Source organism: Juglans microcarpa x Juglans regia, chromosome 8D (genome assembly GCF_004785595.1).
Source record: "Juglans microcarpa x Juglans regia isolate MS1-56 chromosome 8D, Jm3101_v1.0, whole genome shotgun sequence".
In the NCBI taxonomy this organism is placed as follows: domain Eukaryota; kingdom Viridiplantae; phylum Streptophyta; class Magnoliopsida; order Fagales; family Juglandaceae; genus Juglans; species Juglans microcarpa x Juglans regia.
Genome location: NC_054608.1, coordinates 3,713,598 through 3,734,984, shown reverse-complemented (window position 1 = coordinate 3,734,984; position 21,387 = coordinate 3,713,598). Strand labels below are relative to the sequence as shown.

The 21,387-nt window shown below is 35.2% G+C and overlaps 2 protein-coding genes and 1 pseudogene across 2 annotated transcripts; 1 reads left to right on the top strand and 2 right to left on the bottom strand.

Moving 5' to 3' along the window:
- Window positions 1–90: 90 nt before the first annotated feature.
- LOC121243076 (amino-acid permease BAT1 homolog) lies at window positions 91–3,734 on the bottom strand. Its single transcript, XM_041141136.1, has 7 exons — window positions 3,444–3,734; window positions 3,121–3,300; window positions 2,370–2,489; window positions 1,738–1,929; window positions 1,122–1,427; window positions 846–1,028; window positions 91–767 (listed from the first exon to the last, which is right to left on the bottom strand). Exons 1-7 carry the CDS (start codon window positions 3,552–3,554, stop codon window positions 276–278), a joined length of 1,584 nt encoding a protein of 527 aa, XP_040997070.1. The 5' UTR covers window positions 3,555–3,734; the 3' UTR covers window positions 91–275.
- Window positions 3,735–11,717: 7,983 nt separating this feature from the next.
- Window positions 11,718–15,533, bottom strand: LOC121243164 (amino-acid permease BAT1 homolog). Its single transcript, XM_041141230.1, has 7 exons — window positions 15,423–15,533; window positions 15,092–15,271; window positions 14,382–14,501; window positions 13,575–13,766; window positions 12,949–13,254; window positions 12,670–12,852; window positions 11,718–12,587 (listed from the first exon to the last, which is right to left on the bottom strand). The coding sequence occupies exons 1-7, from the start codon at window positions 15,531–15,533 to the stop codon at window positions 12,096–12,098; spliced, it is 1,584 nt and encodes a 527-aa protein (XP_040997164.1). The 3' UTR covers window positions 11,718–12,095.
- A 3,953-nt stretch (window positions 15,534–19,486) lies between these two features.
- Window positions 19,487–20,941, top strand: LOC121243405 (annotated as a pseudogene).
- The last annotated feature ends 446 nt before the right edge of the window (window positions 20,942–21,387 follow it).

The window sequence follows — 21,387 nt, the reverse complement described above, 5'->3', positions numbered from 1 at the left end:
CAAGAGATTACTCCTCCACCAAGGGTAAATATCCACCACCCACTGGTTGATTTGTGATCATCATATCACCATTGAAAATAGGAACACAAATCCAATAAATACCATATTACAAAGTGTAGATGTAATGCCAATCTATCCAACCAGTTTACATAAAGCTGGCATAGAAAAGATCATTTTAAGACAATGAAGTACATCTACTGCATATTACAACCTTTGCTTTCTTTTCTTTCTCTATTTTATATGAAATTTTGTCCTCTATGAATGGTAAAACAGTTTTAAATGGCTCCATTCTGGAATTCAATATTCCTCACTGGTCCCTTGAACCATTTCCTTGCATCCAACATCCACCAAAGCATTATCAGTGTCAATAATACAGCAATAGCTATAGGTGCATAGTTGAAAGTATCCCATTGTAGAGGGTAAAGAGTTGGCAACAGAAAGACTGAACAAGTATAAGATATGTATAAGAAAGCTATCAAGCAAATTGGCTTGCTTGCTCTTCCCAAATAGAAGGGACCTGGTTTAAAATCCTTCTCATCCATGACCAGCCTTGCAAAAATTGGGACAGCATAGCTTCCCACCCATCCAATTGTACCAATGGAAATGACAGCAGTGTAAACTACATTGGATTTCAAGATGGGAAGTCCTATGATAATGGAAATGGTTGTGCACAACCACACTGCATTTATTGGAACTTTCTGTTTTGGATGTATTTTTCTCCAGACTTTTGAAAATGGAACTCCTCCATCCCTGGATAGTGCATAGACCTAGAAAGTAGAGAGTATGCGTGGATGTTCATTGTTATAGAGAGAGAGAGGGAGAGAGAGAGATTCAGATTTGCTTACTACTCTAGCAGCGCTAGCAGTGACTGAGAGCCCTGCAAAGAAGAAGGTTCCCCAAATGATACAGAGAAAAATTACTGCACCAGTACCACTGTGATACCTTCCATAAAATGCATCATAAATTATCTGTGCAGGAACGAGTGCACCTGCTGTTTCATTTTTTGGATCATATAAATATGCAGGATCCTGCAATATTAACCTTAATATTATCTAAATAATATTCTCTGCCCAAAAATAGAAATAAAAATCTACCAGAATCTTCAAACCAAGCATATATACCTGGATGCTAAAAGTAAGGGCTAAGATATACGCCCATCCAAATGCTGAAATGATTCCTATGCTACAAAGAATGGCCATGGGACCAGTTCTGTCAGCACCTTTGGTTTCCTCAGTGAGATGAGCCGCGGTGTCGTAGCCACACAAACAGAATTGGCTTAGAAGTACTGACATTATTATTGCATAAGGTTTGCTATGTATGCCTGTTGTCTCAGGAGATGTTTCGAAATGAGTAAAGACGTATGATGCTGATTGTGTCGGGCTTGCTATCATGGGAAGAGCTACTATTATAACAAATCCGCCAATGACCTGCAATTTACTTTGGTAACATGATTGTGAGAAGCTAATTTGCTTATATATTCCACTTAAGAGTTCAAGTTGCATATGAGCCTTAATTACTTTGATCAGTCTTGGACTCTTAAAAACATATTCTATTATATGAAACATAACTGATTTGTTGGAGAGCAATATCCATTCTTTTAAGCTACACACAAACAACATTTTCCACTTTGTTTTTCGTCATAATTGGATCATGCAGAATATTTCTGATATTAACATATATATATATATATATATGTATGTATGTATGTAAAAGCAGAACCTCAAATTATGAGCACACCTGCCACCATACAGAAATCATGTTGAGGAATGCAATGACTTGCAATGCAAAGGAGTTCAGCACTGCCCATATTAAGGTAAGGATTATATACATGGACAAAAATACGCTCCTTGTTGCCAAGTAGCCTCCACCCTTGTTTGTCCCAGTGGACAAAAGAATTATTATCTGCAATCCCTGTGCTCCAGAGTAGGCCTGATAACAGTAAGGAAAACAAGAAGATGAAGATCAATATAGAAACTTTGCAATGAGAACCAAACATCATATTTGGAATCATGAACACATCGATAACTAACTACTTAACATTCCTGAAAAATACAATTTCCATCTTCTTACTTTTATATGTCTGCATTTTACATCATCACAAACTACTAAAACTGATACATTGCATCTTTCAACTTCAAAACCTGACAAATAACATCACTGTCCAATTCTTATTGTTAAGATAGATAAAGAAAAAAGTGATCTAACACAATCTTAACTATTTTATGTAAACGGGCTTGACCCATTGTGGCTATATAATAGTTTTGAGGATGCAATGTATCTGTTTTGATAGATTGGGATTGGGACGCAAAATGAAAAGTGTGATTTTCAGCTTAGACTTCAGTGCTAAATGGGGAGAATTAAGCACATACCGATGCGCCGATTCCAGAAATGACACCGATAGTTTCTAGCCAAGCGCAGCACCAGGATGCAAATGGCCCCCACCGGGGTCCAGCTAAGTGAGCAGCCCAAAAATAAAGGGAGCCAGTAGTCTGTTTAATGACTTACAATCAGTTCATATATCCGAAGAATCGTGACTGTTGAGATTAAAAAGAAAGTCAATATTTATGTACAAATATCAAACAGGAGATATGAGCGATCGATTCGGTTGAATCAAAAGCCTACATCCACTATAAATTTGCTTCCTTGCTTGTTTATTACATTAATTATGATAAATCCCCTGTTTATGTAACTGTTTGAGAAACAAATGAGGAAAAACATTAGCATTTGAATAAATTATGGCATCTGATTAAGAAGAAAATTCCCTCTGTAAGTTGTTTATTGACATCATGCCATGTTTGCGTGCGTGGGGGTGGGGTGGTGTAGAATATACTGAAAATAGAATATCCATTGTGTTCACGCTCGGGAAGAGGAGCATGCAATGGATTGTTCACAAAGCCAAAATAACTTTAAAAACTGGGTTGTACTTTTCAACTCATGAAAGCTGTAGGGTTACCCGTTTCAATTCCAAGTACCTATCTGTAATAAGGATTTGGAAACCTTTATAATATATATTTATTTTATTAATTATAGATGTCATAATTGAGTGATCATTAGTAATCAAGACATGGTAAAGAGAATATATGGAGGATGAAGAAGAAGAAGAAGAAGAATGATGCATACTGGAAAAGATGAGCAGATCTCAGCCATGGCAAATCCTACAAACCAGGTGAAGAAGGTGACCACAACATAACCCCATATCATGCTTGCAGGGCCTGCATATAGTAGGCTAGATCCGTACAGTGGAGTTCCAATGAAAAGTGCCATGGTCGAAAATGTTATCGCAAATGTCTTGAATAAATTCTGCATTAATACCCCAGAAAGAGAGAGAGCAAAACCCATGTCAATAATCTTGAAAACATTTCAGGGTCCATGTTAATAATCTTGAAAACATGTAATTAAAAGGAATCAAACAGATAAAAGGACTGAAAAAACTGGTCATATACCATTTCTCTTCTGAGTTCCTGCTTGTATCCAAGCTCGTTTAGCCGCTTTTCTCCTGAATCAATCTCCATAGCTCTGGGATTCAAGCCAACATGTGCCTCTCTAAAAGCCATATGTGCTGTGCTTCAATGGGTAGAAGTATCTTATCTACCAAAACATGTTAAGAAGGGAGAAAGTTGAACTCTCATGCATGCATTGATCCCGGCCAAGTTGAACTCTCATGCATGTATGACTCGGTTCTCTACCTTCTCATTAGAATCCTCTTATTAAAGTTTGTGTATCATTTTGCCCAAAAAGTTGGGTCCTACAAATTATAGTGTATGAAAAGTCAAATAAATCTAATTTGAACATAAAACTTGATCTTAGAAGATTGTACTATAATTAGCCAATACAAGTACCAAGCCCAGATACTACTTCAAGATATCATGAACTCATTACAGTCCTTCCAAAGCTGACAAATCAGAAAAATACATCGAGATTTCAATCGATGCGCGCATTCTATTGTACAATGAACAACTTCCAATAGTTTCTGTCGTAAAATACCCCTCATCTCAATTCTTCCATGGCTGTTAAATTTCCATAATGGTATAGACTCACCCTGTTGTTTATAATTATTAAGCAGTTCCTACACTTTTGTTTGTAAGACTGTGAATGGTTGAATGAAATTATTTCTATAAAATAAAAAATAAAAATAAAAAAATGTACCAAGCCCACTCCTAATTTGCACGTGCAGTAAGCACTTTAATTCGGCCGAATGAGACTGATTGTTTTAATTTATAAGCTTTCTAGTTTTTGAATTTTCCTTCTTAGATGCTCCATCATTTATGGCAGAACTTGGCCTGGTTAACCTTGTTTGGATTCTAAAGTCATTCCAACTCATCTTAATTCATCAAATCTCATCATTATAACTTTTCTAAATTTTCATACAAAATATAATAAAAAATTTAACTTTTTCAAATCCCAAAACAACACTAATATTAAAAAATAATATTCTATAATATTTTATTTTACTGTTCACAACTTGTTTTCTGTTTCTGCTATTATTTTACTAATTAAGATCAATGGCGTAGTTATTCAAGGTTGCATCAAAATATATAAAACTTATCAATGGCAGAAATGTAAGGTTGCATTAAAATAAAACTTATCTCTGCAGCCTCTTTGAATAAGATCAAAGTAAACGATGAATCAGTCATGATCAGCAGTAGGTCATGTGACATGAAGACTTTTCTCTGGAAGGATATAATATATATATCTGAGAGAGAAAAATAATCCTTGTTGCTTAGTTGACTCAACTTCCTATATGCACCGAACGCCATTCTCTCTTGTTGCCATTTGTGAAATTATCCAATTGTCTCTGTATTTAGATCTTATGTAGCAAAAATATCTATAAATTCACTCAATAAATTAATTAATTATTAATCATGTAATTATTTAATAATTAATCAATAAAGTAAAATAAATAAATTGCATAACATTAAGATCCGAATTAAAGGGAAATCCTTTGAAGAACTTCTAAAGGTAAAACCCTTTGAGATAACCAAATTCAGAAAAATCAATCTTATTATTTGAAAAACAATTACAAGTAATTCTCATTTACAAAACTTTAATAACTTGATTTCTTACTTGACCAGACAAACGACTCGTTTGTCTTCTACCGCAGTAGCAGCCATAACTTCTGGCGATCTTCAAACTATTGACTTCCCTCCTGGAACTCCACTGGCTGAATTACAATCACTCAATCTCCAATATGGAGCATGATCACAATTTATGAGAGAAACAATATGAAAATACTCAAAGAAATTTTCTCACCAAAATATGCATTGAAAAATACTCTAGAAAATATCTAAATTTGAATCTCTATAGATCTTAACCAATATGATTCTTTAAATAAACAATCTGAAAGAAGTTTTAGTTTCAGTAGGACTCTGCTTATGGAGTGAATCTGTCGTGAAGAATTCTCCTGACGGAATGCTGACACCTGTGATAAATTCTCTCTCAGAAACTGAACCCATTTCAACTTCTTTTCTGGATAAGAGCAGATTCTTTGGGACTCGATTTTCACACTTATGACTTATCTAAACAAACTCTATGACTTTCAGATAAACTTAATATTATTATAGATAAAGTTAATAAATATTTTACATTCATCCACAATTACAAACACAATGATAGGAAAAATCTTATCATTTTAGTAATCTAATCCTATCCAAACTTATCAACTTAGTTATCTAGTCCTAGCCAAATTCTTGTATCTACCATCTCTCCCTTTGGTGGATCGGTGACAAACTCTTTCATCTACAATCTCCCTTTTTGGCGGATTGGTGACAAAATCAATTTTGAAGAATGTAATATAGACCTATCAACATAATCAGCAGACCAAGAAACCGAGTAAAAATTCCAAGACAATAATCAAGAATAAAAAATAATGACATAGAATATTGACTAATATTAGTACTATCAAAATTCACAAAATTTAAAATCTAAGCATTTCTGGTCCAACATCAAAATTATGTCCAGAAAAATAAACTTAAAGGAAATCATCCATCAAGTAAAAGTTTCTATAGTAATTTTTTCAAATCAGAATTTAGTTCTCCCCCTCAATATTAAACTATCTTAAATAGAAAAAAAAAAAAATCAACTCATCCTCAACAACACACTTACTCCAACTCCCAAAAAAATTAAAGCTCTTCTCTCCACTCCTTTTTGTCACTAATCTGACAAAATCACTATATTTCCAATGATAATATCCAACACCTGCTGTATTTCCAATGATATATGTCATATTGACTATACCAACAGGTCAGAATAAAAATAACAATGCTCAGAATTAGAGGAATCCGATAACCATTAAGTACATGACATGATGTACCACTCGGAAGTACGAAGTGTCTCAACTCTCCACAAAAACCAACCACTCTTATGTTCTAAATGTATGAATACGAGAATCACAAAAAATTATGAGTAAATAAGTATTAATAAACACAAACACTTGGTGGGCATTAGTTAAAAGCCAAAATCAAGAATGCCACAACCCACCAAAAATCATCCTCAACACATGCAAAATATAGATTCATGTAATCATAGAAATAAATGCATATATAACCCAACAACAATCCAAGCCCCAAACTCCAAATAACAAAACTCAACAATCCAATTTCCATAGATATACGCCGAACCCTAGAACTTGAGAGTGAGAAGGATTTGACTAAGATAAAAACCTTACCGTGATGAAAAAACATAGATTAGAAGTATTTATTCTATGTCTTACTCACGAAAAACACGAAACTGATAAGTTGTGAAGTGGGATATAGCTAGGGTTTGAGAATGGAGAGTGTTATGTGTTTGGGTGAATTCCCGAAAGTAGGGGGGATGTTTGTAGTGACTAGCAGCCGTGCACGTGCTATGTGCATTAGAGTCCCATTTGGACTTAGGCGCAAAACAAATGCCCATTCTATGTCTGTTAGACTTATGAAGCAAATGCAACACCGACCCAAACCAAAATATATTTTATATTTTCATATTTATTTTATATACTCCAAAATAAATAAAGAAAAAAATAAAAACAAAGAAGAAGCAAATGCAACACCGACCCAAACCAAAATATATTTTATATTTTCATATTTATTTTATATACTCCAAAATAAATAAAGAAAAAAATAAAAACAAAGAAAATTTAATATATAAGCAATGAGACAAGAAACATGCCTAGATGTATCTTAGTTCAAACATAGTGTTACTCATAAACAAAATTCAATAGAGTACACCCTCTTATTTGCAACAATTACTATGGATGTTCATACCTCATAAGATCATCAATGTCAAAATTCATGTGAGTGTGTGAGTGAGCAAACCTACATAGAATATTAACTCTTTATTTCTTTTTCTTTTCAATATATTTTTCATAATGTTATTTGTACGTATTTTCTTCTTATAGATGCTCTAAAGAGATCGTCACTCATCTTAAAAGTCAAATTTTATGCTAGGGTATAGATATATGAGCATCTCTTCTAAACACTAGTTTGCACAACCCTTTTTTTATGTCTATTTTTATTACTCATATTTTTTCACGATGATTTGCGCAGCGATTATTTCTATAAAGATTTATGGGACAGATTCGTGTAGGGTGTTTATCCTTTTCTGCAATGATTCAACACTGACTTTTTCTAAATAGATCAATCATTTGTGTTTGGCAAGGGAAGATTTATTTTATTATTGTATTGAGTTTAACTAGTATTAGTCAATTCAAGGCATAGACTCACTCTATGGTGAGCATCTCAATAATAAGTATGAAACTTAATTATAATGAACATACATATAAGTTCCTCACAGTGCTTGTAAATGAACTTTGTCAAGATGACCCATGTGGTTAGTATACACAAAGTGGACTGCACAAAATAGAGAGATGCATAAGTTCTAGAGTTTACGATCATCACACCTTGCTAAAACTTCCCACTCTTGTTCTGCAGCTGAACTAGCAAAATTATCTGAAAAAATATTTGGAGATAAGGGGTGAGTTATCAACAACTCAGTAAGTAGAAAACATATATTAGTGTGTAAACATGAGCATCTATCAGAATTTAGAATGCTGAACAAAATATTTTCTTTCAGAATGCAGAATCAGAATACTTATTTTCAGAATGCAAAATCATAACATATTAACAAAAATGTAAGAATGAAACTTCCAGAAAACATTCTTATGCAAAATTTTATTTGGCAGAGTATAACTGAACATATTCATCTTATCTTATCATATCATAACAGATACCATATTTAACCATCGTGATAGGGTTGTGCAAACCCCGATAGCTAACAGAGTAGAAACAGAATGTGAATATTCTCCTTATTCATTCTCGGAGCCCCGAGTGTGCACATAGGAAAGACCACGCATAAAACAACTTTGTTTCCAAAGTGGGTGTACCAGAAACATAAAAGTTGGTACCAACCCGAACAGAGGCCACAGTTTTACACCCATGGTCAGGTCAGAACAGAACAGAAACATAAACAAAATGTTATGTCAGAGGTTTTCAGAAATCATATCATATTATATCAAAGTACATAACATCTTTAGAATAGAATAGAATCTTATCACAAAAATATAATTTAGGCACAAAGTTTAAAAACAAAATGCCAAAATAGCTCATGTCTACACCAGTCATGTCAGAAAATAATTTATTCTTATACAGAATTTCATGAATAATGCATAACAAATAACTGAGGTAGCTCAAATTTCTTTTTATAACAAAACATGCATACTATTCAAAAATCAACCTTAGCCCATTTTATTTTTATGTAAAGTCTAGCATAGGAATCCCGTTTACCTGGACTTCTTAGTTTTTTCAAAATTTTCCTAAAAAATATCGAACAATTAACAATCGTCATCTATAAAATAATCAATTAATTCTCGTAAATTTCCAATCAACCACGTATTTCGATATTTAAACCTAAAATACTAAAAGAACCTATTTTAAATCCACAAAACCTAAAATTCTCATAATTCCTAAAATATCATCATTTTCTAAAACCATCAATATCCACTTAATTCCTCTCACTATTATACTCTTAAGTCATTTCTAAATTGCATAATAATATTATACTAAATACAACTATGCCATAAAAATACATCTCTAGTTTAAAAATTCTCTTAACATAATTACAACAAAACTGATTAAAAGTTAGGAAAGTAAAAATTTCATTTAATAAAAATAGACTAATTAGTTTTTTTTAAAGGGTTTAAAAATAAAATCTTGCACTTACTATGTGCTTCTAAAAATATATTATCACTAATAATATATCTCAAATTTTTCTCTATTTTCTTTATAAAATCTTGTATTTAAAACAAAACCTACTAATATATATAGACCAAAACATGATAAACCTATAATTAGTATGATGTTAAGGGTGTTTTAGGGATTAAACAAAACATATAAGGACTCTTTTGGAATGACAGAGATTCATGTTACGAATAGTATAACTTTGTATGGAGCCATACTCACCGAGCGATACAGGGCACGAAGGCGGCGAGTTGGGCGGTTGTTTACGATGGTGGGGGCAGCGGTAGAACATCGTTAGAGAGAGAGACCAACTAATGAGAGAGAGAAAGGAACCTCACGTAGAAAAAGAGAGAGAGACAGAAAGAGACAAAGAGGAAAGTGGGTGAGTTCAGGGGTAGCTTATCGAGAGGAGAGCGACAGACTTGGATGGAGTGCAACGCCCGGCGATGCTCTCTGTGCGGAGGCGATGTCGAGGAAGAGGTTGGCGGCGTAAGGTGGCAGGTTGGTTGCACACGATGGGAGAAGACTACTTCCTCTGTTTCGGAGGTAAAAAATAGAGTATTTCGTGGGTGGTGTTTCCTTTAACAGCTGGGCGACGGTCTTGGTGGTTTAGGCAGTTGGTTACACGCGGTGGACAACCCAGGTTGCTTCCGCTGATGGTGAGGTCGCACGGGAGTTGGTTTTAAGAAAACAATGCACGGAATAACTACCGGTTGCTTGTCGGGCTAGGCTCGACTGCGATGCCCAATGGCTGGGAACAATTTCGAGAAGGAGTTTGGGTGATCGTCGTGGTTCACAAAGGAGGGTAGATGCTCTAGAAAGTTTGCCTGGCCGAGGTCATGAAAAGAGGGTAGCGGTAACTTGGGGCTTCATCATGCATGAGGGATAAGCGTGTATATATATATATATATATATATATATATATATATATATATATATAAGTGGTTGAAAAATTAAAAGCAAAACCCTAGAGATGAAGGAAGGAGGGACGTGAACGAAATAGACGTGAATCATGCATGCCGAGGGAAAACGAAACGTGATCGAAGCCGTGCATGTAGTGAGTAAACGGACGTGATCGAAGCCGTGCATGCAGTGAGTAAACAGACGTCAAAGTGTAGAACGGGGAGTTCGAAATTATTTTCACGGGCTAGGGCTCTTTAATCCGAAAATAATTGGCCCACGACTTGGATCTTGAACGGGGTTAACGCATGGCATTTTTCTCTAAGTTTTGGACCTCAACTCAACCTAAAAAAAATTACACTTGTCTCATAAATTTTTCAGGTGAAAATCTACTTGGTTTACTAAAATATTCAAACCTAATTATCCCATCTATTGAAAAATCATAATACGCCAAACAGAAACCACTAACCAACAAACAGATGTGCTCGCCGACTGAAAATATCACCGCTCAAACATAACAGACAGAGAAGTTTAGGGAGGAAGACACGCTACATTAATGAGGGTTTCTTGGAGAGGAAGGCACGCCGCATTAATGAGATAGGAGAGACTTAGAGAAGAAAGTATGTCGCATTCAATACAACCCAGAGTTCGGAACGCACACGTCAAACCTAAGTGCCTTATAGCACGACAAGTAGGCAACATAAATATCTGATCTCCTACAGAGCAACACCCCACTACCATGGAGACCAGACCTGCAGGTATAAATAGACGACTCCTACAACCGACGAAAAGGTTTACATCTACACACATTTCTATTATCTTCCTGATTTATCTCCTACATCGAAACTAATTTAAACATCGGAACTAAAACGTGTAAAGAGGTATTGAGTTGAAAAAAGGTTGTGGGTCTCATGTATAAAAAGGTTTTGAGTTGAGATAAATTTAATGATTTGAGAGTTGGACATTTGGATGTTAGATTTAACTTAAAATTTGACTGAACTGAGTTCAGTTCAAGTTCCAAACGGGGCCTAAACGAGTGGGTCCTAATCTTTTCCACTAGAGATGCTCCTTCGTATGTTGAGCATTCAATTTTCAGTGCCACGCATGCGCATACCTTAAACATGCTTCCCCTCCTTTGATTAGTGATAGAGACTCAACAGAGGTTGGGATCATCCCTGGAACCCCCTTAGCTTCCCCTTCCGTGACTACTGCCACTCGAGGCCGCTTCAAATAAAAAAAATTAAATGAAAAATAATATATCCAATTACATCAGTAATTTAAATTTAAGAGTTTATCTAATTACATTAGTAATTTTCATTTAAGGGTTGTAATTTTCCTAGTACGTGTTGTTTTAAGGCTCATTTGTTTTCAGAGATGAAATGAGATTAAAGTTAAAAAGTTGAATAAAATATTGTTAGAATATATTTTTTAAAATTATTTTTGTTTTGAAATTTGAAAAAGTTGAATTGTTTATTTTATTTTGTGTGAAGATTTGGGAAAGTTGTAATGATGAAGTGAGATAAAATGAGATGTTTCCTGAAAACAAACGAGGCCTTAGTTTTCTCGGCTGATGCTTTCTTAGTTAGTAACCGATGGTTTCAAAATTTGTTACTTTTGTTTTTTTAATATCTGTTATTTCGCAGACTATGTTAAGACTTGGAATTTCAAGTCTCTCTCCACTAAAGTAAATTTGTGAGGTTTTCCATTATCTTACTTAGAAACAAAAAAGAATAAGGAGAGAAGAACAGGGGAAATATAAAATTGATCATCATATCACCATTGAAAATAGGAACCCAAATCCAATAAATACCATAGTACAAAGTGTAGATGTAATGCCAATCTATCCAACCAGTTTACATAAAGCAGGCATAGAAAAGATCATTTTAAGACAATGAAGTACATCTACTGCATATTACAACCTTTTCTTTCTTTTCTTTCTCTATTTTATATGAAATTTTGTCCTCTATGAATGGTAGAACAGTTTTAAATGGCTCCATTCTGGAATTCAATATTCCTCGCTGGTCCCTTGAACCATTTCCTTGCATCCAACACCCACCAAAGCATTATCAGTGTCAATAATACAGCAATAGCTATAGGTGCATAGTTGAAAGTATCCCATTGTAGAGGGTAAAGAGTTGGCAACAGAAAGACTGAACAAGTATAAGATATGTATAAGAAAGCTATCAAGCAAATTGGCTTGCTTGCTCTTCCCAAATAGAAGGGACCTGGTTTAAAATCCTTCTCATCCATGACCAGCCTGGCAAAAATTGGGACAGCATAGCTTCCCACCCATCCAATTGTACCAATGGAAATGACAGCAGTGTAAACTACATTGGATTTCAAGATGGGAAGTCCTATGATAATGGAAATGGCTGTGCACAACCACACTGCATTTATTGGAACTTTCTGTTTTGGATGTATTTTTCTCCAGACTTTTGAAAATGGAACTCCTCCATCCCTGGATAGTGCATAGACCTAGAAAGTAGAGAGTATACGTGCATGGTCATTGTTAGAGATAGAGAGAGAGAGAGAGAGAGAGAGATTCAGGTTTGCTTACTACTCTAGCAGCACTAGCAGTGACTGAGAGCCCTGCAAAGAAGTAGGTTCCCCAAATGATACAGAGAAAAATTACTGCTCCAGTACCACTGTGATACCTTCCATAAAATGCATCATAAATTATCTGTGCAGGAACGAGTGCACCTGCTGTTTCGTTGTTTGGATCATATAAATATGCAGGATCCTGCAATATTAACCTTAATATTATCTATATAATGTTCTCTGCCCAAAAATAGAAATAAAAATCATCTACCAGAATCTTCAAACCAAGCATATATACCTGGATGCTAAAAGTAAGGGCTAAGATAAATGCCCATCCAAATGCTGAAATGATTCCTATGCTACAAAGAATGGCCATGGGACCAGTTCTGTCAGCGCCTTTGGTTTCCTCAGTGAGATGAGCCGCAGTGTCGTAGCCATACAAACAGAATTGGCTTAGAAGTACTGACATTATTACTGCATAAGGTTTGCTATGTATGCCTGTTGTCTCGGGAGATGTTTCGAAATGAGTAAAAACGTATGATGCTGATTGTGTCGGGCTTGCTATCATGGGAAGAGCTACTATTATAACAAATCCGCCAATGACCTGCAATTTGCTTTGGTGACATGATTGTGAGAAAAGCTAATTTGCTTATATATTCCAATTAAGAGTTCAAGTTGTATATGAGTCTTAATTACTTTGATCAGTTTTAGACTCTTAAAAACATATTCTATTATATGAAACATAACTGATTTGTTGGAGAGCAATATCCATTATTTTAAGCTACACACAAACAACATTTTCCACTTTGTTTTTCGTCAGAGTTGGATCATGCAGAATATTTATGATATTAACATATATATATATATATGTATCTATGTATGTATGTATGTATGTAGAAGCAGAACCTCAAATTAAGAGCACACCTGCCACCATACAGAAATCATGTCGAGGAATGCAACGACTTGCAATGCAAAGGAGTTCAGCACTGCCCATATTAAGGTAAGGATTATATACATAGACAAAAATACGCTCCTTGTTGCCAAGTAGCCTCCACCCTTGTTTGTCCCAGTGGACAAAAGAATTATTATCTGCAATCCCTGTGCTCCAGAGTAGGCCTGATAACAGTAAGGAAAAAAAGAAGATGAAGATCAATATAGAAACTTTGCGATGAGAACCAAACATCATATTTGTTTGAGTAATTCTATATGCAACTGTGAAATGTATAAACGTTGCGTAATCGTTTTGAAAAAGAGTGGGGTCTACTATTAAAATATTATTTTTTTTCATGTAAGTTCCATATTTTATTCACTTTTTTCAAAGCGATTATGCGGCAGATGTACAATTCATGGTTGCAAATATTTTCTCTATTTGGAATCATGAACACATCGATAACTAACTACTTAACATTATCACCGAACTTCCTGAAAAATACACTTTCCCTCCTCTTACTTTTAGATGTCTGCATTTGACATCATCACAAACTACTAAAACTGATACATTGCATCTTTCAACTTCAAAACCTGACAAATAACATCACTGTCCATAGAAAAAAGTGATTTAATACAATCTTAACCATTTTATGTTAACGGGCTTGACACATTGTGACTATATAATAGTTTTGAGGATGCAATGTATCAGTTTTGATAGATTGGGATCGATTGGGACACACAATGTAAAGTGTGTTTTTCACCTTAGACTTCAGTGCTGAATGGGGAGAATTAAGCACATACCGTTGCACCGATTCCAGAAACGACACCTATAGTTTCTAGCCAAGCGCAGCACCAGGATGCAAATGGCCCCCACCGGGGTCCAGCTAAGTGTGCAGCCCAAAAATAAAGGGAGCCAGTAGTCTGTTTAATGACTTACAATCAGTTCATATATCTGAAGAATCGTGACTCTTGAGATGAAAAAGAAAGTGAATATATATGTACAAATATCAAACAGCCGATAGAAAAATTACACCAGGAGATATGAGCGATCGATTCGGTTGAATCAAAAGCCTACATCCACTATAAATTTGCTTCCTTGCTTGTTACATTAATTATGATAAATCCCCTGTTCATGTAACTGTTTGAGAAACAAATGAGGAAAACTGGTAGTATTTGAGTAAGTCATGGCATCTGATTAAGTAGAAAATTCCCTTTGTAAGTTGTTTATTGACGTCATGTCATGTTTGCGTGCGGGAGTGGGGGTGGGGTGGGGTAGAATATACTAAAAAATTATTTTTTTTTCATCTGGTGTCATATTTTTATTCATTTTTTTCAAAGTGATAACGTGATATTTGCATAATTCAGGATTGTAAATATCTTTTCTCTTATTTTATTAATTATAGATGTCATGATTGAGTGATCATTAGTAATCAAGACATGGTAATGAGAATATATGGAATCTTAAAAACAACAGATTCTTTAAGAAGGAGAAGAAGAAGAATGATGCATACTGGAAAAGATGAGCAGATCTCAGCCATGGCAAATCCTACAAACCAGGTGAAAAAGGTGACCACAACATAACCCCATATCATGCTTGCAGGGCCTGCATATAGTAGGCTAGATCCGTACAGTGGAGTTCCAATGAAAAGTGCCATGGTCGAAAATGTTATCGCAAATGTCTTGAATAAATTCTGCATTAATACCCCAAAAAGAGAGAGAGAGAGAGAGCAAAACCCATGTCAATAATCTTGAAAACATTTCAGGGTCCATGTTAATAATCTTGAAAACATGTAATTAAAAGGAATCAAACAGATAAAAGGACTGAAAAAACTGGTCATATACCATTTCTCTTCTGAGTTCCTGCTTGTATCCAAGCTCGTTTAGCCGCTTTTCTCCTGAATCAATCTCCATAGCTCTGGGATTCAAGCCAACATGTGCCTCTCTAAAAGCCATATGGGCTGTGCTTCAATGGGTAGAAGTATCTTATCTACCAAAACATGTTAAGATGGGAGAAAGTTGAACTCTCATGCATGCATTGATCCCGGCCAAGTTGAACTCTCATGCATGTATGACTCGGTTCTCTACCTTCTCATTAGAATCCTCTTATCAAAATTTGGGTATCATTTTGCCCAAAAAGTTGGGGCCTACAAATTAAAGTGTATGAAAAGTCAAATAAATCTAATTTGAACATAAAACTTGATCTTAGAAGATTGTACTATAACTAGCCAATACAAGTACCAAGCCCACACCTGATTTGCACGTGCAGTAAGCGCTGTGAGAGAGAAGAAGAAAGTTGACTGAATAATTGAGAGAAATTATAATATTATTCAATGAACTTTAATTCAGCCAAATGAGACTGATTATTTTAATTTACAAGCTTTCTAGTTTATGGCAGAACTTGGCCTGGTTAAGTGCATGCTTGTTTTCTGTTTCTGCTATTATTTTACTAATTAAGATCAATGGCATGGTAATTCAAGGTTGCATCAAAATATATAAAACTTATCAATGGCAGATATTTAAGGTTGCATTCAAATAAAACTCATCTCTGCAGCCTATTTGAATAAAAGATCAAAGTAAACGATGAATCAGTCATGATCAGCAGCATGCAGCATGTCATGTGACATGAAGACTTTTACTCTGGGAGGATATAATATATATATATATATATATATATATATATATATATATATGAGAGAGTAAAATAATATTCCTTGTTGCTTAGTTGACTCAACTTCCTATATGCACCGAACGCCATTCTCGCCACTTGTAATTTCTGTCTTATATGTAGACTCTCGTTTACTGTAATAATCCAAAGGCCGGCAAAACTTGTTATTTGAAAACTTCACATCATTTTCATCTTTGATATGTTAGATTAAAAATTTTAAATTTCTCTTATTAAAGTTTGGGTATCATTTTGCCCCCATAGTCAAAAAGTACTGTTGTTAATTTGGATGGAAATGTGTCCTAAAAAAACAAAGCTCTACCCTTAACATCTGGGGAATGATTTAGGCCTATAACCATGTTGGGCCTTTGAACCAATAGCTCAAGCAAATTAATTAAAAAGAAATGATTTATCTATGATTTGATGTAGTACGTTAAATTGTTAAATTATTTTTATTGTAAAGTAAATGTAACATATCACATGAAACATCTACGTTCATTTGTGAGTTTATTTTTATAAAAATTTTATATCTGTATCACTTTTTTTTTTTAACTAAAACTCATAGGATGAGTTGTAGCACAAAGATGTGAAAAATAACCTTTGAAGTTGTGTTTGACCCTTTGTATTCAGCTCAAGGATTCGGGATCTTATAAACCATTGGCTTTCAAAGTTGTTTTGTACTTGTGCTAGCTATTGTCTTGGATAGAAAAGAACTAAGCAAAAGTAATCATTTCTTTTCATATAACTACATAAATATATTTAACAACCATATTCTTCAGTGGTCATTATCTTTGTAATTCCATACAACCTGACTTGAAGGATCAGACAATTTTCAGTACTACCATGCATGAACTCTTTTTCTTTTACCTTTTTTTTTTTTTTTCCTTCCTTAATTCTCAACTGCTGGCTGCACCTTGGGGTCCATCCTCTTAATAAATCACTAAAAATCTCATTTGTAAAAGGGGTATTCGAACTCTCACCATGAGGATCAATGGTGTTACTCAATATCATCGAGCCATTGACTTGTGTAGACCCAATTCATTATAAGCATAATTCATAGCTTATAATTCTCTTTTTCCAAAATAATTCATAACTTCAAAAAATAAATCCCAACATATTATTAATAATAAATATAATATATATTATTTTGAAAATATTTCCAACAGGTTTAACCAAATTAGTATCCAATAGTCTTAAGATTTTTTTATTAATGATTAAGTCTTTAACAATTGGTATCAGAGTAGGAACCACATCACGAGTTTAGGTCACGGAGGGGGCGACCTGTAAGCTATATTAAATTACTTTGGTATTATGTATGGTCAAACATAGTACCAAAGTCATTGAATATTGATAGATGAGTACTAAAGCCGCCAAAAAGGAAAGGGCTACCACTGGGTCAGTATTAATAGAGTGGGTCGTCTTGGACGCGTCTGATTCGGAAGCGTGGTAGAATGTTATGATCCTGAGGGTTAAAGGTTTAACTAAATTAGTATCCAACATACATGAGTCCAAAGATTTTTGGATCATTGGTTGAGTCTTTAACATTCAATGGAGTGAAAGAGAGAGACCAAATTCCCGCAACATCATTCTAGGTCTTTAACAACTTGCTCATGATCATGTTCTCACTACGTATATATGAATTTAAAGATTAATGAACCCTAGACCAGAATCCATGCAGACGCTGCCATCATATATAATATGTAAATATGTTGGAGAAATAATATTATAATTCAGGAAACATTATTGTTCCAATCTCAGCCACTATATAATATATATGCATGCAACGTACGTGGCACAACTTAACAGATCATAGGATCGATCCTGCATGCATGACGCCGATTATTCAACTATGTTTGGTTTTTGGAGGACAACTACTACAAGTACCCGAACATGGCCATTAAGTAGCAGATCATTTTCTGATTAATTTAAACATAAACAAAAACAAAAACAAAATTATTCTCTCCCACAAAAGGTACTTGAAAAAAAAAACCTGATCATGATCACACACACATATATATATATATATAGTGTGTATGTTATACAGAGCTAAGTTGAGCGTACTATATGTGTGTGTATGTGTGTGTGTGTGTGTGTGTGTTAGATTAGGGCTGTGGATGATATATATATATATATATATATATATAGCTTTATTTATAAAAGAAGTCTTCATGACCTTGCAGCTGCTGCTGCTGCCGCCTTGCTTAACCCACAAATAATGCCTACAAATCAGTATATGAGTTTAATGATGCAACATAACTAGTTCTCATCAACAAACAAATTCAATGTCTAAAAAGTCAAGAGGGAGGGTTGCATTAATATAAATATACATACATATATATATATATATATATATAATGCATGCAATTAGTCAACATGATCGATAGTCGATGAACCCTAGCTCTAGCTAGTCGGCAGATGTTTAAACTACAAGTAAAATTACATATATATATATATATATGTACATTTTGAAAAGTTAAACATGGTGATTATCCTGAGCAAGATCAAGATTAATTAATGGTGTGTGTGTGTGTGTGTGTATTATATTTAAGTACCAGTACTCGTTGTTTTATGAGATCAGATATTTCTTTGGAAACAGGCTAGCTATATATACATGCATGCATGTCACCATGCCTAGCTAAGAGGTTCATCTAGCTCGATCGTTATTTTATACATGCATGCATGTAACTGATCCATGGCTTCACCCTCCTTAATAATTAGTTGATTAGGGAAACTTTCTGATCTCCATTAATTCTATATTAATTCAAGATATATTTGATCAGAAAACAGGGCAGAAGTCATTATATTCATGCGCACACCCCCCATTAGATCGAGGATGAAATGTAAGAGAACCATGATATATATTCTCCACGTGTCAGTTAATCAAATGGGCTTATGGATTAAATTAAAGCTGATCATGAGTATATATGCTTGTGTTGTGGGTTACCAGGTAGTACTTCAGAAGGCATTGACCATCTTGTATCTTATTTAAAACCTAATGTGTCACCGTCTCACACCACCTTTCCCCTAACAAAATAAGATTCTAAAAAAAAAAACCAAAAAATGCTTAAAAATTAAGTGGTTGACGTCCAATATGCATGCATGGCGGGAAGCTTTGTTATAAATACGCTCAAGGACCCTCTCTTCCAAACCACAAAACGGTGCAAACTAATAGAGCTAGGCACGTACAGTACTTACTAGAACAAGCAACTTAGATATACCTTAATTTGCCTCTTGTTTTGCTTCAATGACGATCCCAGTGATTGATTTTTCAAAGCTCAACGGCTAGGAGAGGGCCAAGACAATGGCTGAGGTCGCCAACGGATGCGAGGAGTGGGGATTCTTCCAGGTACGTACTGCTTTTCTCTATCACTACTTCCTGATGATCTGCAATGAATCTACCACACGCCCCACATCACATGTCTCTTCCATGCATGGATGTAGCCTCTGCTTGTAGATTTATTTTGTTTGATGCATATTTTTTGTGTTTCCACGAGAGTTTTTAAGGTTTCATTACCATCATTATTGATACAGCTGGTGAACCATGGAATTCCAGAGGAGCTCCTTGAAAGGGTGAAGAAGGTCTGTTCCGAGTGCTATAAGCAGGAAAGAGAAGAAAAATTCAAGAACTTAACACCAGTGAAGCTGTTGAATGAGATAGTTGAAAAGAAGAGCGGCAAAAAGTTGGAGAATGAGGACTGGGAAGATGTCTTCACTCTCCTAGACGATAACGAGCGGACATCTGAAACCCCAGGATTCAAGTAAGCTGTACTGCATGTATTTCTTAATGATCAATGGCTAGGCTGGATTAACTGAGGAAAGAAAACAAGTAGGACTGAAGACTCTTATCAGTTCTCTCCAAGTTCACAAAAACTACTAGGTTTGCTGACAAATTGAAAAGGCTCAAAATTAAGAACTCAAAATTCTAGAATAACATTTGGTGGGTTAATACTGATACAATATGGCCATATTCAGCTCTAGCCAACACCATACATGGAAACTTCGATCCGTAGGAATTCATTTTAGTTGTTAGAAATGGCTCATCCTCGAATAACTTGAGCATTAGCTAGTACGCTGATATCATTTGGCCTGTGACACTGATGACAGGGAAACCATGGCTGAATACCGAGCAGAACTGAAGAAATTGGGCGTGAAGGTCATGGAAGTGATGGATGAGAATTTGGGGTTACCCAAGGGATCCATCAAGAAAGTATTTGATGGTGAAGAAGGCAGTGCCTTCTTTGGCACCAAGGTAAGCCACTACCCCCCATGTCCAAACCCAGAGCTAGTGAATGGTCTCCGAGCTCACACCGATGCTGGAGGCGTCGTCCTACTTTTCCAAGATGACAAGGTGGGAGGTCTTCAAATCCTCAAAGACGGCGAATGGATCGATGTTCAGCCATTGCCAAATGCCATTGTCATCAACACTGGAGATCAGATTGAGGTCTTAAGCAATGGTCGATATAAGAGTGTAGGGCACCGAGTTTTGGCCACACCAGAAGGAAACAGAAGATCAATTGCTTCATTTTACAATCCCTCCCTTAAAGCCACCATATCCCCTGCACCTCAGCTGCTGGAGAATCTTAAGAAAGAGATGGATCAAGCTTTCCCCAAGTTTGTGTTTGGTGACTATATGTCTGTTTATGATGAGCAGAAGTTCCTCCCCAAGGAACTTAGGTTCCAAGCTGTGAGGGCCATGTAAGAAGCAAAAACGTTAATCTTCCTACAAGATTACATAAATATAACATATATATATATATGGAAATTTTTTTTTCTTTTTTAGTTTATTATGTTATTATGGGCTTAGTGATGAAGATTTCCCAACAGGCAAAGGATACCACCGGCGGATTGTCTTTCTCAGTACGTTCGGTGAGGGAGGACAGAAAGCTATTAATGTGGGTATTTGTGTGTTTGTTTCCGATTGCTATACTGTTTTTCTTTCTTGTTATAATCATGGGATGCTTAAATCCACATGCCAAGGTCTGCTTTGTATAATATAATTATATAAATTGAGCTTTTGGGTAGTTTCTTTTTCTTGCTACATGAGATGATGGGATGCTAAAATGATCACATCTTCAGGTCGTTTTCTTCATTACTCTTAGCAATAATATAAAAAAAGACTGACCGTAGATACAGTTCTTTTGAGCA